Source organism: Schistocerca piceifrons, chromosome 3, assembly GCF_021461385.2.
Source record: "Schistocerca piceifrons isolate TAMUIC-IGC-003096 chromosome 3, iqSchPice1.1, whole genome shotgun sequence".
Classification (NCBI taxonomy): domain Eukaryota; kingdom Metazoa; phylum Arthropoda; class Insecta; order Orthoptera; family Acrididae; genus Schistocerca; species Schistocerca piceifrons.
In genome coordinates, this window is record NC_060140.1 from 741,337,556 (window position 1) to 741,357,019 (window position 19,464).

The 19,464-nt window shown below is 37.3% G+C and overlaps 1 protein-coding gene across 1 annotated transcript; it reads left to right on the forward strand.

The window, feature by feature from the left end:
* The first annotated feature begins 498 nt into the window (after nt 1-498).
* LOC124789296 (ADP-ribosylation factor-like protein 1) lies at nt 499-19,002 on the forward strand. Its single transcript, XM_047256609.1, has 5 exons — nt 499-661; nt 863-962; nt 1,056-1,172; nt 4,725-4,836; nt 18,203-19,002. Exons 1-5 carry the CDS (start codon nt 658-660, stop codon nt 18,410-18,412), a joined length of 543 nt encoding a protein of 180 aa, XP_047112565.1. The 5' UTR covers nt 499-657; the 3' UTR covers nt 18,413-19,002.
* Nucleotides 19,003-19,464: the final 462 nt, after the last annotated feature.

Sequence of the window (19,464 nt, forward strand, 5' to 3'; positions counted from 1 at the left end):
CGAGTATAAACGAAGAGTTAATTAAAGTCTCTAGCAGATACTGGTGGTGTAAAAGTATTTTGGGGTACAATATGCATGCGTTGAGTTTTTCTCCATAGATTAATCTTTTATTTTCTCTCCCCACAAGAGGAATTAAGGAAGTAAAGGAATGTTGATATTTATTAGGAAGAGAAAATTAGCACAACACTGAGGATGTAGCGGTGGTCCATAGCCGAAATTGACTGAGTTTTAAGACCGACTCATATGCAGAAGATTTAAAAGTTAACTTAGTCTTGACTGCCTAAAAAGTCACTATAATTTTTTTCCCCTAAAGCCACAATTTTGCCCGCTAAAAGTTCATAAAATCCTCTAGTTCTAGCGACTTTGTCGCTAGAACGGCTACACTGCTCTGGAGACACATTTCGTGTGTCTCCACAGAAATTATATTGTGCGGAGACAGTGTAGCCAACTATACATGTGTTATAAGTGGAAGTTCTTTGAGACAAGCATGCTGTCATAGTTCACAGTTGGTTATAGTGTTGCAGACACGTCAAATCGCATGTGTTGGTTTTGATAAATATATTGACGCCTAGGAGGTGTGAGCCGCAGTTTTGTTGGTGAAGCAAGGCGTTAGCCCAAGAAACTACTAATTAAAGGGCGCAACAAGTTTTCTGCGCCATGGGTAAGTCTTTCTTCACTATTTTAAGCGTGCGTTGTGGATTAAGATAGTTACATGTTATCTGTGTTGTACAGCCCGTAAAGTTAAAGAAGTATATGGTCTACTACTAGCGCGGCGGTGTTATTGTGTGGACACACATTTCCGTAGTAAATTTTTGAATTTGCCGGCATCTGAAATCGATAATTGTTTTCTCCTTTTGTTTAGGTGGATTGTTTAGTTACTTTCGAAACCTGTTAGGCAGTCGTGAAATGAGAATCCTCATATTAGGACTTGATGGTGCCGGCAAAACCACCATTCTGTACAGGTTAGCACATGCTTGAAATATTTCTGCACGCTTTCTATTTAGCAACTGATGGTTACTATGTTCTGCATCTTGTATTTAGGATGTTCCTTTTAGATTACAGGTAGGCGAAGTTGTGACAACTATTCCTACCATTGGATTCAATGTAGAGCAGGTTACATACAAGAACTTGAAATTCCAAGTGTGGGATCTTGGTGGACAGACGAGTATAAGGTGAGAAGAATGGCAAGTTCCTCAAGAATTGGATTGAACTTTGAGCAGATTGGTTTCTGATAGACTTAATGTTTGCCTCCGACTTATTAGTGTCCTGCTATTCAAAAGGCAATAAAAAGAGATTCATAGTGATCTAGACAGCAGAAACTGCTTAGGCCTATACACTGTTTTTTGGTCACTAGTTTTAAATGACTATGATCAATGCTCATGCAAGAGTGTTTGTTTATTAAAGCAGTTTATTTGCATGCCTTTGTTTTTGTTTTGAAGTTATTACTTCAGAGGATGTAAAATCAGTGTGGCTATCTTTATTTGGGTACAGTATAGATACTTTGTACGTAAATAAAATTTTGTTGCACATTGTAACTAAGTAGCGTGTTTCAATACTGATGCTCAGAGTTAAATGTACTTAATCACTGTTTTCATATATCTATAATACTCGTATCTTATGCATTACTTCAACAGCTGAACATTGCATTTTTCTGCTTGCTGTGTTACATCATGCAACATTTTTTTTCTTTCCAGTTAAAAAACACTTCACGTGGTAATAATTACATGCCAGAAATTGTGCAGTGCTTTGAAAGAATATGTGAACTACATTTATCAAAATTAGATTTGAAGAAGTCTTTGTTATGGAAAGTCCTTTTACAGTATTAAGATGCAAAGGCTTTTTATATAAAGTATACAGATCATAGTGACATTCTTGTGGGCTCCCGTATGAGAAATTACTTACATATCACTGGAACTGTAAATATGCCATGACAACTTTTGCAAATCGCACATATTCTCTCTGTCGTGCTTATATAGCAGTGCTTTCTCGTTTCAGGACCATATTTAAATTGTGTAGGCCTAAATATGTTTACAGTTCATCAGTTACTACCAACTGTCTTCAGTAGTATAAGAAAAAGATAGTGCTACTCACTATAAAGATGACATGTTGAGTTGCTGACAGGCACAAAAAAAGACAGCTACACATTTAGCTTTCAGCCAGTGTGCATAAGATGTGCTTTCTTGTGTGAATAAATATAGGGTGAACGTTAATAAAACCTACAAACTGCAGGGATGTATTCCTGACTGTAAATGAAAGAAAAAAGGTCTTCTGAGCATGTATCCAGAAATCAGTCAGTACCACAGTAGAGAGCACTGACAAATTAAAGTTCCTCTGACTATGTGCTGAGTGTTCCTTGTGTGTTGCAGGCTGTGTGAGTGACACGGCGTACTGTAAGCAGCAGAATGGTTCGATATTCATGGAAGTGTCAGATTCCACCCCTCTGCTTTGACCAATGATCTCACCAATATAGCGGAAACGACCATTCACAACTTCTCCCATACCGTTCCTATGACATAATCACGTAAACTTGGCAAGAAACATGAAAATAGATCGAAAAACCACCAAACAGATATTCATCCAAATATATAATGAAACTAATGGGACAAGTGGGGGAAATTGGGGGTTTTTGAGTGGGGGAAAACTAAATATAAACACACGCCACTACACCAAATGACAAAAAACACTAAAATAACAAGACCCCACAACCTTCCCAAATTCCACTACATACAAAATGCACTGGAATCGATCACTTACCTTGACTTATATAGGTCAACAGAAACAACCGATACCACACTATAAATCTCAAAATTTCACCACCACCATGCTTAATCCTACAAAAAAAAAAAAAAAAAAAAAAAAAAAAAAAAAAAAAAAAAAAAAAAAAAAAAAAAAAAAAAACCACTAGAAAATCAAAATTGGAATCGAACACTTCCCTTGGCCAGCTATGCTTAAGACATCTCCACATATAGCTGTCCCTGATCCAAGACAACGAAACTTTAGAAAGCCCAATTTCTTCACGACACACTGAACGACTTCATCCAACAATCTGGATAGTTGAAAAAAATTTTATTAGAAACAACACACTGTCCCCTATCATCGCCGGCAACCAAAAACTGTTGACCTTGTCAGTCATATCCATACCTACCAAAGACATAAGCAAAGCAATTTACCAAAATTCACACACAACGTACAGAAAAAACTACAATAACGTCAACGTAACAAAACCAAAATTGTTAACTCACTGAAAAATATTCCACTGAAAGCACAGTCACTACCGATTCCACACACGTGCAATGCTACCACGCAAGTGAATCCAAACACGCCACTCTCGCAAACTAAATTCCGCACCGTCGTGACGTCACACACAACCACCACCGTAGGTCACGGGTCAAAGCCAATGGATGGAATCGGACGCTTCCGTTGACCTGGTGTGTGTGTGTGTGTGTGTGTGTGTGTGTGTGTGGCCAAGCAGCTGGAAATGGATGAGAGGCAGAACCCAGTCATCATGTTGTTGGTGTCTGTGAGGGTACTTGTTCTGGTATAGCCATGCTTCCTCTTGACCATTTCCATCTGCTTGGGCGTACATAATCATCATCTTGGCTTGTTCCTGAGATGAATACCAGACCATTCTGCTGCTTTCAGTACGCTGCATCAATCACAGTCTGCAGCACACAAGGAACACATGGTACATGCTAAGAGGAACTTTCCATCAGCACCACCCTCCATGGCAACGATACATTTCCAGATTCATGTTCATAGGTCATTTTTTCTTTTCTCCTCCCTCTTACAGTCAGGAATTCGTCCCTGCAGTTTGTTGACTTTAATAATGTTCACTGTGTGTGGTGTGAAATTCTGATGAATGCCTGTTTGGGCGAAAGCTTTGACAGTCTTTTCATTGTGCCTGTCTGTGACTCAGCCTCTTCGCTATATAGTGAGTAGCAACTATATTTTTCGTAATATTTACCTTATGTTGTTGATATTCCATTTGTGAGTTTCTGTTGATTAATAACTGCCTTCGTCATGTGATGAACATCTGTAGTCCTAAATGTTGTTCTTGAAATGTCCTGTTAGTATAAGTTTTTCTGAAAATATTTAAATTTTGTTGTCAGTTACAGCATTTGGCAGGGTAGTTTGACAAAGATTTGACATTTGCTGTATTTTTGGGTCACAGCTTTTCTTCAGTTTTAATGAATTTGATGCACACTGATGTAGAGGAATGTTAGATACTAGTTGTAGATTTTGTCCAGTGACATCGGAAACATGCAACAAATGCCGCAAACAGTATGGTGACTATAACTTGATCGTGACCCCCCCCCAATGGGTTAAACTACAGGTAAGTCTGTCACCCCAACCAGGTTTTTCTTAGTATCACATTGGCTTCAACAGCTAACAACAAAACTGTGAATATGTGCACTGTAAGGTGACATGACAGCAGCCATTAATGTTACGTCACTGGCAAAAGCCAACGACTTGTATCAAACATTCCTCTTGTCCTGGCGCTCTCTATGAAAAAATAGAAATAACTTTTTTTTAAAAAAAAAAAAAAAAAAAAAAGGCAGACAAGCATTTACTTACTGTTGAAGTGTGGGTGTCCCAGAGGCACATCTTGGAATAAAATCTTATGTTCTTTCCAGAGAGTAAAAATATTGCACTACATTGTTTAAGCATTGATATTAAAAACTTATTTCCAGCCATTAATTTTAATTTAATTTTGACTATTTCAGGCCCTACTGGCGTTGCTACTACTCCAATACTGATGCAATTATTTATGTAGTTGATTCAGCAGATAGAGACAGAATAGGAATTTCTAAGGACGAGCTACTTTATATGTTAAGGGTAAGAGATTTTTTTACTAAAATCTTTATAGTGTTGCACAAAAATTATCTGAATTTTATGTGAGGTTTAAACAGACTTCTGTTTAAAGGCTTATGCATATTAGGTGAATTTGTATAAATTTTTAGTGTTGAGCCATACCGCAAATAGCTGAAAAAAGTCAAGTAGTAGTATGTAACTTTTTTCAAAATAGACAACACAGATAATTAGTTTTACATGAAATCCAGCTAAGGTATGTTACTGGAAAGGAATTATTTCTGTTAAAGAAAGTGAGAACATTGTGAACAACAGTTCTTCTCAGGTGGCAATTATAATGGTTATATTTTAAAAATGGGCGAGGTAATTGGTTAGAATAGTCAGAAAAATGTAAATCTATACATGGCAAATTCCATGAATTTTGTTGCTTCTCGCACTGCTACTTCCAAAGTCAGAAACAGTCTCAGACTTGGACAACATTAAACGTTTTTGGCATAGGCACCCAGTTGGTGATGTGTGTGGGTTGGGAGGCAACTTTTCCCCTGTCCACTAGGAATGAGGACTACAGTATCTTTGTTACAGAACTCTAACACTTCTAGAAGTTAGCGGATAATCATCAGTTCTCTAGGATAAAATATTTTGTCTGTCTCCTGCAAAATATTTCTTGTGGCATGACATGTCTTTAAAATGACCAATTCATTTATATAAAGAATGCCAATTTTATGTCTAGTCTCCGTCTAGCCAGTCTCATTGTGTCCATTGTTGGTTCACTGATGAACAAACTGGTGTACTGCTTGGCTAATATTTGTCTGCATGTGTGTGACTATGCACACCACATAAAGAATCTGGTCAAATTTATCAGTTGAATTAAGTCTTTGACTTGCTGATAGTGATGATGTGGTCATTTTTTTATGTAGAGGCACTGTTTGTAAAAGATTATCATTGAAGTTCTTTGAAAGTGGCGGTGATACAAACATTGGTACATAGTGCAGTGCCAGAATGATATTACACACTGATAACCTGTCCCATAGCTGAGCTGTCTATTCGAGGTCTTCAGAAACAGTAGTTACAACAATAACAAAATAAATTAAGACCTCAAGTAAGGATCACAGTATGATTACTGACGAGAATCAGCCACTCTGTAGTTCAGTGTTGAGTAAGATAAACTTCCTGTCGAAACTCTGGCAATTAATTAGACATGTTAAAGATCCAGTAGACCTTAGAAAACTTGGGATGTACAGATGCCTTGAGAGTGCAGCCAACCTTAAGTAATACACACAGTGCACTCTCTAGAACAACGCAGGAAGGAACATGATAGATTTATCACCTACACTACACCGAAGTCTCTGCTTTAGCTAAACATGCTGTAGTAAACGGTCACCAGATCAAATTTTAAGACATTAGTTGTAGCTCATGCTCATGCTAATAGTTTCTGGAACAGTGTAATTAAAGAAACCATTGAAATAAAAAAAATTAAAAAAAAAAACACAGATAACTCGCGATAGCAGCAGCTTACAGCTCAGTGTGGTGTGGGATCTAGTTGTTGAGAGACTGAGTCTAGTGACTCAAATGTGTAGTTGCATAGCCCCTTATATGGTGTACCAGCAGTGCATCAGCAGCTGTTCTGCATGCTGATGGCTAAAGAGTACTTGATTGAAAACTTTTGGCATTTTAGCCACCTGATACAGCTGAAAGCCTGAGTATATTTTGTTGGATGTTATTGCCATGATGCTTTGCCTTCTTACATTCTTAGTCAAAATTTTAATACACAGTTAATTCAGAGCAATCTTCTAGAGTTAAAATATGGCATGTATAATACAGTCTGAGATATTTGTACCAAAGCAGTCATCTTATGACAATTTCCCCTCATATCATTTCAAAATATTTCTGAAGCAGTGATGTACTTAACAGCTGCTGTTCTCCTGTGCAGTGGTTTGACTTTACTGTGTGATAAAATTCGTCCAAGTTTGGTTGTAGTTTGTAAGAAATAAACATCATTTGCAGTGGTTGCCAAAATGTGAATGACACAGTGAGTAGCATACTCATGAGCCAGATCAACAGATATGGTACACTTAAAATAAGATGAACTGTGAGAAACTTTTGTGAGATATGGGTGCCACATACATTGAATAGTGATGAAAATGAAATGTTCATTAGTCTTCGACCCATTTTAAATTAATCAAACAGATTTGGTGCATTAATTTTTACTGTGTATGGGGTGTGGATTGAGGACTTCTCATTATAAATGGAACAGTCAAAGTAATGGGTGGAAGCTGGAGTCCTTAGTAGTGAAGCCAGCCTGTTTAATGGGCTGGACTGGCTTTCACCAATGTTTTCCAAAAGAGATTCCTCTTGCTTGTTACTATGGAAAAGCTAAACCAGTGGCATGAGAATATTTTCCTCAGGGAAATGCAGCTGTCCAGGAACCAAGATAATGGGAAAGATGAGGGATTTGAGTAGTTCAGATTGCAGGAACACAGATTTGTTTTCCAGACTTAACCTTCGGTGGTTGCAGATACACTTCCTACTAACCGTACTGAATGCTGCATCATTATCATTAATCTGGCTACCTGCTTGCTAAGTGCCTAGCCAGGCCGAGTTACCTGCACGGCCTGCCAGGCCCTGCGCTAAACATTTTTTTGGAGCGCAAAGTGGAGATTCTTTCCGTTAATCACTCAGTGTCTGGTTCACACTGATGGAACAGATTGTATGTAACAATAAGAATGTATTTAAGTTATTCAGACATGTAGTTTCTGAATAGGGTGATTCTCTTGAGATAACGTTTTGTACATACTCTGCCTTTAAAATTTTTTCCCCCTAAGAATTATATTTCCAGTACTTTGTGAAGGGACTATAGTAGTCTGTGGCAAAAACGATGTTGTATTCCCCACTTTACCAACCCACAACACAAAACATAATTTTTTTGAAAATCCACAGTTTACTTTTGGGTGTTTTCAGAACAAAACATATATTAAGTAGTGTGTAAGCCTAGGGACCTCAGCAGTTTGATCCCACAGGAACTTACCACCAGTTATCAAGTGCACTGTTTACTTACTACTGCTGGGGGTAATAGAGGTGTCTAGTGTGGATGCCTTCCAACATGACCTATGGCCAATGGTTTTTATTATTATAATCCTAAAAAAAAGACATAAAACACCTCGCATTCATATCTGGTTTCTTTGTTTTCTTTGTTTCAAACAAATGGTGCATCTATGCATTTGCGTACTTTTCTTTTGAGTGTTTGTGCTTAAGTGGCTGTTGATCACGACCGTAAACAAATGAGAACTTACTCCCCAAGGGGGGAGCAGTGGTGTGAGCAAATAAGCTCCACCCCCTTCTCGAAGGGCTGCCATTCTAGCCCCACATGCTGTGCTTCCACGAAAACACAATTGACATAATGGTCATAAGGATCGCCGATTCATTTTGTTGTGGTGAGTCATATTCGAATCCCTTTATGCACCACGCTTAGTTTTTTCACTCATTTCAGAATAAGAAAAAAAAGCAATCTGCATATCAAGGAAAATTGGAATAACAAAGCATTTGGTAGTGGCTACAGTGCAATTGTTTGCTGCGGTTGGCAGTGGTAGTTCAGGCCCGACCTGTACCGGTATCTTACACAACCAAAGTTCAAAACACTCCCCACTTAAAACTGCCACATTAATGCCGCATGCAGTTGTTCCATTTATTGGAAGCCAGTGCCAGGTCTGGGCTCCATACAAATTGTCGACATAAATTGTCCTCATTCCAAAAACAGCTTTATGTGAGTTGCTACTGTGTAACCACTATTCTTGCAAATTGTGTAAGTTAATTTCCTTTGTTGTGCCTGAGTGCACAATAAAATGAGACCATAACCAGTCAAACAGCACATTTTAATTCCAAACCCACTTAGTTTGGACAATATAGTTTGAAACACAATTGCCCTTTGAACAGTAGGTTTTTCTACATAGAGGGCTTTTGATATAGATGGAATGCAATGTGAAATGTTGTATAAACTTTATCACAGTGTTTCTAATTTTAAACAACCTGTCTTCATAACGGCCACAGGTCACCAAAGTGAAGCATTGCCACAATTAACAGAAAGTGGTCTCTCGACATTGTTTAGCAAACAACTGGAATGTTTGTGTCTCTGGATCAATAAACATTAATTTTCAGTTTGTTCATGTGAAATGTAAACAGACAAATGGTGGTGCAATGGGGAGTTGCCCTTTTAAGGACAAACTCTGCAGAGCTCGTTGTTTACTAACAATTAGAAAATTGAAAATAGTAATTGTTATTGGATACTTATTGGAAACGCAGTTGCCTAACTGCATAAGCATAGGCCAGCTTTGGTTTGAATGCAAAGAAATAGTATTGACGGCAGTTGAGATATGTATACCATACAAATTATTAAGAGATGGTTCTGATCCCCATCATCATCATAAACTAAAGGCTATGCCTTGTCGATTTAGCCACGTCCCTCTCTCCAGTGTCATCTTCTTCAATTCTTCATACGATTTTATCCCCATATCTTCTGTGATGTTATTAAAATACATTGCTCATGGCCTGTCTCTTGGATTTTTACCTAAAACTTTTCCTTCAAATACATTCTTTAGGAACTGGTTGTGTCTCAATATGTGCCCTATCATTTTTGATTTTCTTCTTCCTATATAATTTAGCAGTGTTCTGTTCTCCTTCACTTCTCTTAAGACCTGTTCATTACTTTTTCTATCTACCCAGCTTGTTTTCGTCATTCTCCTCCATATCCACATTTCCATTGCTTCCAATCTCTTTTTCTCTGCTTTCCCCAGAGTTCACGCTTCACATCCGTATGTTAAGACACTCCAGACAAAAGTTTTGACAAACTTTTTCCTACTTTCTAGGCTTATGATTGTCTGTTAGTAAATTCCTTTTATTTTGGAAAGCTTGCTTTGCCAAGGCTATTCTTCTCTTTATATCTGTGATACATTTATTGTCGTCAGTGATTGTGCTCTCCAAATAACAGAAGTTCTCAACCTGCTCTAGAACATCATCTTCTAGTTTAATATTAACTTTACCATTTTCTTTTGTCTTCCCTACTACCATAGTTATTGTTTTCTTCTTATATGACCCCCATTATACACAAAAAGGGTGAGAAAACTCACAGAAGCAACGAAAAAACATGCCAAATTTAAAAGAATTCAAAATCACCAAGGTTGGCAAAGTTTTACAGAAGGTCAAAATTTAGCATGAACTTCAGTGTGAGATGTTTTTAATAGTTTCCACAGTGAAACTCCATTTCAAAATCTGGCAGAAAACACAGAGATTCTGGTCATATTTAAAGTACAGCAGTGGCAAAACCCAATCAATACCTTCTCTGCATGATAACAGTGTGGTGATACTGATGACAGGGTTCACAAAAGAAAATGAAGTATGTATTTCAGAATTCCAATCTATAACAGTTGCCAACATGAGTAACTTAGAAGTAGATATCCTCAGTGCAGCAAAACAGCTTAAATCACTTAACAAAGGCAAGGCCTCTCTGGTCTAAATTGTATACTAGTCAGGTTTCTTTCAGATATGCTGACATAATAACTCCATACTTAGCAATCATGTACAACTGCTCACTCTTCGAAATATCCGTACCTAAAGACCGGAAAGTCACACAAGTCGCCGTGGAATTACATACCCCTATCAGTAACGTCATTTTGCTGTAGGATTTTGGAACATATACTATGTTCAGACATTATGAATTAGCTCGAAAATGATTTATTGACAAATAATCAGCATGGATCCAGAAAATGCCATTCCTGTGAAGCACCACAGCTCTTTATTGTTGTGATGTAATGAGTGCTGTCAGCAGATGTGCCAAATTGATTCCATATTTTCAGATTTCCAGAAAGCTTTTGATACTCTTCCTCACAAGCATCTTCTACACAAATTTCTTTTACCGAGTATTGCCTCGGTTGCATGACGGGATTTGTGCTTCTCCAGCAGGAAGGACACAGTTCATAGTAATTGATGGAAAGTTATTGAGTAAAACACAATTAATATCGGACATTCCCCAAGGAAGTGTTGTAGGCCTCTTGCTGTTCTTGATATACATAAATGACATAGGAGACAATCTGAGTGTTTCTTTGATGATTATTATTATTATTATTATTTATTTTTATTTTTTTTGTTGTTGTTGTAGATGATGCATACATCTACCATCTCATAAAGTCATCAAAACAAATTTCAAAATGATTGACAAGCTATCTTTATGGTGCAAAAAGTGGCAGTTAACTCTAAATAATGAAAAGTGCGAAGTCATCCAGTTCATCATAATGTTTATAATCACAAATAATTTAAATTGGAATAATCACGTAATGTTACGGGTAGAGGAAGTTGAAGACTGTGATTTATTGGTTGAACACTTAGAAGGTGTAACAGGTCTACTAGACTGCTTACATAACACTTGTTTGCCCTCTTCTGGATTATTGCTGTGCAGTGGGAGATCCACATCAGAAGGGACTGATAGACGACATCGAAAAAGTTCAAATAAGAGCAACTCGTTTTGTATTGTCAGGAAATAAGGGAGTGTGTGTCATGGAAAAGATACATGAATTGGGGTGGCAGTCATTAAAACAAAGGCATTTTTCGTTGCATCAGGATTTTCTTATGAAATTTCAATTGCCAACTTTCTCCTCCGATTCTGAAAATATTCTGTTGGTACCCACCTACATGGGGGAAAATGATCATGATGATAGAATAGAAGAAATCGGAGCTTGCACAGAAAGATTTAAGTGCTCGTCTTTCTCGCACACTTTTAGAGAGTGAAACAGTAGAGAATACTTGAAGATGGTTTGTTGAGCCCTCTGCCAGGCATTCAACTGTGAACTGCAGAGAAATTGTGTTCCTGTAGATGCTCTCAAATATCTATGGACTTAATCATAGTTTTTACTGCAGCAGCATTGAAGTGTTGCTGTAGCGACTCCGAGGCTGTCCTGTAATACTGCTTCTTTTGCTTCCTGGTACTGATGCAGCCTGTGACTAACTGACATGGTCTTGTGTGCTAGCTGCTGATGTGCTGTTTTCAGGGACTTCTGGCCAAGTTACTCTAGCACTGTTGGTTTTACCTAATGCTACTGAAGGTCTTCCTAATATCTGGAGACTTCCGTCCTCAGTTGAAATGATTGTCAAACGTGAGTCTTGTTAAGATTTCAGTGTTTGCCTCAGTGTTGTGACTGCTGCTATAGCTATTGCATGCCAAGCATGTTAGTCTGTCAGTGACCATGGCTGTGAACTATTCACTTTTGGCTCTGTGTAGGAACACTGTTATTTTTGCTCCACTCTCACTGACCCAACATCACTCACATCATGCCTTCCCAGCTCTGCGCCAACTTGTTAGTTAACAAAGTTTATTTTCATAGGTCCATGAAACTTTTTACATTAATAGCATTTGACAGTCATGACACCTTAAGTTAATAAAGCTTGAGTCATGACTTATTCCACACAAAAACATTGTATCAATTGCATTGACAGAAAAGAGTACTTGGTCAAACCCTCATAATGCCATTGGTTGTTAGATATGTTGGTTATGATTGAGCATGTGGCTACTTCGTTCTTTTTTAAATAAAATAATACAAGGAGTTGGGTTAAGTAGTTCAGATGGTTATTTGCAGAAGGATGTCGTATACTAAGTACATGCAGAAATTATATGTTGTCTGTACTCCAATCAAGCTATTAAGTGGAGTACCTTATTTTGATCAGTTGAGGGCCAATATCATATCGATATAAGTGATTTTTGGAGTTGTTGGTGTAATTCTCTTGTTTTTAGGTAAATTATATCAACTCAATTTTTTATGTAATCCTTTAGCATGCACACACTGAGCAACAACTGTTGATTTTGTGTATTGTAACCCTATTAATCACAGGTGGACACTAATCTGTCATAATTTCATCATTTGTTCTCAATGTGTTATCACTTTGCTAGAATTGGAGTATAGAGTAGTTATTTTACAAGCAATAAAAGTATTATTATTAAGCTGAGCAAAGAATACTCAATAAAGAAAAATAGGAAAAAGTTTTTTTTGGAAATCAGATTTTGCAGAAATCAGCTTGCTTTAAAATGTGAAAAATACATTTCATTCAGTTGTGTTCTATCAGATATCTTTAGTGTAACATTTTAACAAGAAATTATAAATGTAGAAATTGCAGGTACATTTTCATGCTTATTGATGAAACCATGGATTAAGCTCGCTGAAAGGTTTAGTTTCATCTACTTTTTATACTGTCAAGTTTGGGACAGTAGAAATTAGTAAATTAACTAATTTTCATTCAGTTATCTCATATAGAATAAATTATATTATGCAGTAAATTCTAACTTTGGACATTACACAAGAGAACGTATTTAGAACTGTATGTAACAGACACACCTAGTTGTATTGGGTGCAACCTTTGAAGTGTATCTTGATAAATGGATGTTTCGATTTTTCAGTCAGAATCCAAGAAAGATAATTAACCATCTCAGGAAAAAAATTATCACTCATACTAATTTGTTTAGAAAACTCATTTGAGTCTGAGTAATGTTCACAGATAAGTTACTAAGAGCAGAAATGATCTGAACTATGCTTTAGTGAATCCAAAATTGTTCAGAAAGAAATGAAGTATAAAATTCTTTTCCAAAAATACTCGTAGAAATGGGTTCATCAGTACGATTTTGTAATATAAAATTCAGCTTGCATATGTTCATGCTCACAAAACTCAAAAAGTTGTCACTCAGTTGCTTTGAAATTTTGGCACAGTGTGAATGTGCATGTGAATACGCACGTTTTTATATACCTATTTTTTAAGTACAGGGTGTGTCATCAGATTTTAAAAAATCATTTCCGCTCCTGGGATTGGAATGACTCCTTACCCTCTTCCTTAAAACCCACATCCTTTCGTCTTTCCCTCTCCTTCCCTCTTTTCTGATGAAGCAACCGTTTGTTGCGAAAGCTTGAATTTTGTGTGTGTGTTTGTGTTTGTTTGTGTGTCTATCGACCTGCCAGCACTTTCGTTTGGTAACTTTTATGTTATTAGAGATACATGCATAAACAACATACTGTTGGAAAGAGCAAGCTCTAGAGTTTTCCATGATTCCTGCTAAGTAGCAGCAGTGTACGCCCACTCCAGTTCTAGTAAAAATGGTGTCGAGTCAACAAAGCATTTTGTTTGCAAAAACAGGCATAATGTCTGCAGGGATACCGCAATCACTTTTTATACCTGTTACATATAATCCGTCTTGATTGCAAAAATGTTTATTCACATGACTGGTTTCGGTTCCTCTAGAACCATCTTCAGATCTGAAATGACAATGATACTAATTTACTATTTCACAAATGAAAACAACAATTGAAAACAGGGGGCGATTTCTGTATCCATGGCGCTGGTGCAGACTTGTTTCACTCCATGGTCTGCTTCCGGGATTCTTGCTATTTTGGTGTTGTGCAGTGAGCGATCGTACAAAAAACGATAATTTTATTGTGTATTTTAATTTTGACAAGTACAGATTTTAACCTTGACAACTATAGATCTTAACTAAGTATTTTTAGAGATATAAGCAAATTAGAAAAATCTACTTAATACAGTGTGTGCATATGTAATGTAACAAATGTACCAGACGCCACCTGTCTGTAAGAGTTTTATAATTAATATAAATGACGTGCATTCTGCCAACCAATTTAATGTGGCGCAGCATGTGAAGGTTGCTGAGTGTGGGCGGGTTACTCCTGTAAGCGAAATTGCAGGTACATTCTGATACATCTGATGTTGATCAGGTTGGACGAAATAGGCTTGCATTTGTGAAGTAGTAAATTAGTATCATTGTCATTTCAGATCTGAAGATGGTTCTAGAGGAACCGAAACCCGTCATGTGACTAAACATTTTTGCAATCAAGACAGATTATAAGTAAAAAGCATTTTATGTTCTATGTTTTGCGCAGTGCAGGTCAGTAATAACTGTTTACCGTGACTTTCATACTATGTATGGTGTGGATCCTCCTACAGCACAGAGCATTAGACTATGGCATGAACAATTCTGAGAAAGAGGTGGTTTGTGTAAAGGCAAATTGCCAGGCTGTCCCCAAGTGTCTGACATAGACTTCAAACACATCCGCCATAGGTTCACAAGGAATCCGCAGAAATCTGTTCGCCGTGCAGCTCAGTAGGGCAACATGCCCCCAGTGTCCATCTGTCATGTGTTGCATCAACGTTTACACATGAAACCATACAAAATTCACCTACTGAAAACTCTTCGTGAAGGTGACAAACAACAACGTGCGAAGTTCTGTAATTTCGTTCTTGGCAGGATGGAGGATGACAGTTTACTGTCATGTTTAGTGATGAGGCAACATTCCATTTAAATGAAAAGGTGAACTGTCTTAATGTGTGAATTGGTGTACAGAACAACCACATTAAGTTCTACAACATGAGAGGGACTCTGCAAAATTTAATGTGTTTTGTGCAGCTTCACAGGAAAAGATGTATGGTCCATTTTTCTTTGCTGAGAACACTGTTACAGGAAGCACATATCTTGATATGCTTGAGAACTTTCTTTTCCCACAGTTAGAGACTGATTTGAATGACTTCATTAATCAACAGTATGGGGTACCGTCACACCGACATTTGAAAGTGTGGGAATTTTTAAATCAAAGGATTACTGAACGATGGATCAGTCACAGTGGACCAAATGATTCAGCCAACACATTATTGGCCTCCAAAGTCACTGGACCTGACTGTATGTGATTATTTCTTGTGGGGGATTATAAAGACTGTTTATGTGCCTCCATTACCAGCAACAATGAATCAACACACACATTGCAGAACAGTAGCTGTGGAAGTTGTAACTCAAGACATGCTTGCTGCAGTGTGGTAACAATTTTAATACCGCATTGACACATACTGTGCATCTCATATTGAACACCTATGAAAAGATATGAAAAAATAACTTCTTGAGTTTCCCATTCACCAAAAAACAAATTCATTGTATATGTTTGTTTGTTTCGGAAATATAGACGTGCCAAGTGTGTGTGTGTGTGTGTGTGTGTGTGTGTGTGTGTGTGTGTGTGTGTGTGTCTATATTCCACATTCCACGTGGGAAAAATATATCTAAAAACAAAGATGATGTGACTTACCGAACGAAAGCGCTGGCAGGTCGATAGACACACAAACATACACACAAAATTCTAGCTTTCGCAACCAACGGTTGCCTCGTCAGGAAAGAGGGAAGGAGAGGGAAAGACGAAAGGAAGTGGGTTTTAAGGGAGAGGGTAAGGAGTCATTCCAATCCTGGGAGCGGAAAGACTTACCTTAGGGGGAAAAAAGGACGAGTATACACTCGCTCGCTCGCGCGCACGCACACATCCATCCACACATATACAGACACAAGCAGACATATTTAAATATGTTGTTGGCAAACATCTCAAAGTTGTTGACCTATTTATTTCAAAGGCTTGAGAGTTTGCACAGGTCACAGTAATATTCAAGAAAGCTAATAGGAGTAATCCAATAAATTACAGGCCCAAATCATTAACATTAATATGCAGCAGGATTTTGTAACATATATTGTATTTGAACATTATGAATTACCTTGAAGAGAACAGTCTGTTGACATATAATCGACATGGATTTAGACAATATTGTTCTGTGAAACACAACTAGAGAAGTGTTTAGTGCTGTTGAGGAGGGATTTGCAATTGATTCCATATTTCTAGGTTTCCAGAAGGCTTTAGACACCGCACCATACAAATGGCTTCGTGTTTATGGAATATCGTCTCAGTTATGTGACTGGATTCATGATTTCCTGACAGAGGTGTCACAGTTGCTAGTAATTGACAGAAAATGGAGTAAAACAGAAGTGATTTCTGGCACTCCCCAAGGTAGCGTTATAGGCCCTTTGCCGTTTGTTATCTATATAAACGATTTAGGAGACAATCTGAGCAGTTATCTTAGGTTGTTTGCAGATGATACTGTCATTTATTGACTAGTAAAGTCATCAGAAGATCAAAACAAATTGCATAGCAATTCAGAAAAGACATCTGTATGGTGCGAAAATTGGCTGTGGACCCTAAATAACAAAAAGTAAAAGGAATCCGTTAAACCCGGTTACACGATAAATCGGTCAAATCTAAAGGCCGTAAATTCAACTGAATACCTCAGAATCACAATTACAAACAACTTAAATTGGAAAGAACACACAGAAAATGGTGTGGGAAGGCTAACCACAGATTGTTTATTATTGGCAGGACACTTCGAAAACATAACAGATCTGCTAAGGAGACTGCCTACACTACACTCGTCTGGCCATTTAGAATACTGCTGTGCAGTGTGGGATCCTTACCAGATAGGATTGACGGAGTACATTGAAAAAGTTCAAAGAAGGGCAGCACATTTTGTATTATCACGAAATAGGGGGAAAGTGTCACTGAAATGATATAAGATTTGGGGTGGACACCATTAAAACAAAGGCATTTTTCTTTGCGACTGAATCTTCTCACGAAATTCCAATCACCAACTTTTCCTCCAAATGCGTTCTTCCTAACAGATGGTTTTCATAGAAAACAAGGAAGTTGTATTTCTGCTTTATCAGCCTGTGATTTGAATACCACAATATAATCTGAATTGGCAATAACAACAAACAAAGCTGAAGTTGAGAAGGCATGGGAGGAAATGGACACAGAGTGGAAAAGAGGAGGTGGACAGAGAGGAGGGAGGAGGAGGGGGTGGACAGAGAGGAGGGAGGAGATGGAAAGAGACAGGGGGAGAAGATTAGGACATATTTAATTCCCATACATATTAGAAATGTGTCCTTTCTCTTCCGTCTTTTTCATTTAACCATACTGATCAACACCACATGGCCAGGAATAGCTAGTTGTTACATAAACTCATTATGAAATGTGTATGTAACTGTTACATGAAATAACATGTTCCCATTCTTAAAACTAGTTGTAAATATTTGCTTAGCAACATAACAGCTATGTTGTCAGTTATGTCTCGCTTGGTAAGAGTTTTTGACTAATTTTATGTTGCTAGCGGAAATGAACCTGTATTTGTGAGAACAAAGTACAAGGTACTTCGATTTCATATTACATCTAAAGGCTGCCTGCTGTAAAAATATACAGTAATTATATCACTCACATTACCATCTCTCCAGAAAATATTAATTTTTCAGATTAACGGTTTTTTCCCCTAGGAACGATGTTGAGTGTGTAATACTGTGCTTTTAATGCTAGTTTTTGGATTAAAAGGCTATCATCAGACAGTTCATTATATTAATATTTTCCTAATGTACATTATCTTAATCTTTACTTATGATTGGTAGATTCTAGTGTGACACTTCTCAAACTTTTACTTTCTAAATTTTTCATTTATTAAGTATCTTAATACCCATAAATGATGATGTTGCATTATTATGCAGGAAGATGAACTACAGGGAGCAATTTTAGTAGTTCTTGCTAATAAGCAGGATATTGAAGGAGCACTGAGTGTAGCAGAAGTCCATCAGGCACTTGGGCTCGATGCTCTGAAGAACAGAACTTTCCAGATATTTAAAACCTCAGCAACAAAAGGTGAAGGGCTTGATGCGGCGATGGACTGGTTGTCAAATGCCCTTCAAAATCGTAAATAAAGGTTCCTTTTGGACAATATCCTCTTGCCTCATGGGTCAATGTGCACATCAGATGTAAAGTGTGTCTATGATAGAGTAGCAAAGACTGTGATGAAGTGAACTTGTGAAACAACAGTGAAATTAAGTGTAAGAATGTGAACAATGTCTGTGATGATAGCAGCTCATGAAATTGGGTGAGTGAAGAGTTCCACTTCGTTTTATTTTTAATATCCATCACAAAGTCACTTATTATTAATTATATATTTTATTTCCATTTTTCATGTCATTGTGTGCTGGTATGAGTGCAACAACAGTGAGTCAAGCCTATGTATTATTTTTACTGTACAAAATGTTATGAAACACTTAACAAAATATACTATTGTACCTCTTTCTGTGGTATCTGACTGAAATGGATGGGCTTAAAAGAATGTAAAACAATCAGTTGGATTGTACTGTGGCATCATTAGTTGTTAACTTTGAGAGCAACTTACCACAAATCTTCAATGTGATTGGCAAGATTGTATTTTTAATTATAGCATTATTGCTGTGTAAAATGGCAAACCTGTAAAGAAATGAATTTCTGTATTGAAATAAATATTCATGATGTGAAATCATGTCCACTTAACGCTGGTGCAGGCTGTAACCTTTGTAAACAGTAAGAACCTTGACATCTGTTGTTTCGAAAGTTGAGTAGTTGGTAGCCCTGCGCCTGCTATACGGATGTCTGAGTCACAGCTCTCGTACAAGATAAGTAATTTAAATAGTAATAAACTGTTTTTAATACTTTAAATTAATTTATTACGTTAATTATAGTGCTCTTCAAGCGTACCATTAAAGGTTTTTGTCTTACTCACGTATTTTCACAGTAATCACGTAAAGTTCGTTTTGTTTACATATCGCTGCCAGGCCGAACTTTTGAGCTTTCAGATTAAACTTCATACCGCAATTTTAAGTGCATTTACTGATAGTTTAGTGTGCTAAATACATTTGCTGCCCCTTTATATCTGTAGAGTATCGTCATCTCTCAAGTAATTTCCAGTAAAAAAACTTCTGAACCACTGTTTACATATTCG

Bases quoted from the DNA above. Each gene is read 5' to 3' on its own strand.
- LOC124789296 (XM_047256609.1), top strand. The intron at 1,173-4,724 runs GTGAGAAGAATG...TGACTATTTCAG, and splicing joins GGTGGACAGACGAGTATAAG to GCCCTACTGGCGTTGCTACT. The intron at 4,837-18,202 runs GTAAGAGATTTT...ATTATTATGCAG, and splicing joins AGCTACTTTATATGTTAAGG to GAAGATGAACTACAGGGAGC.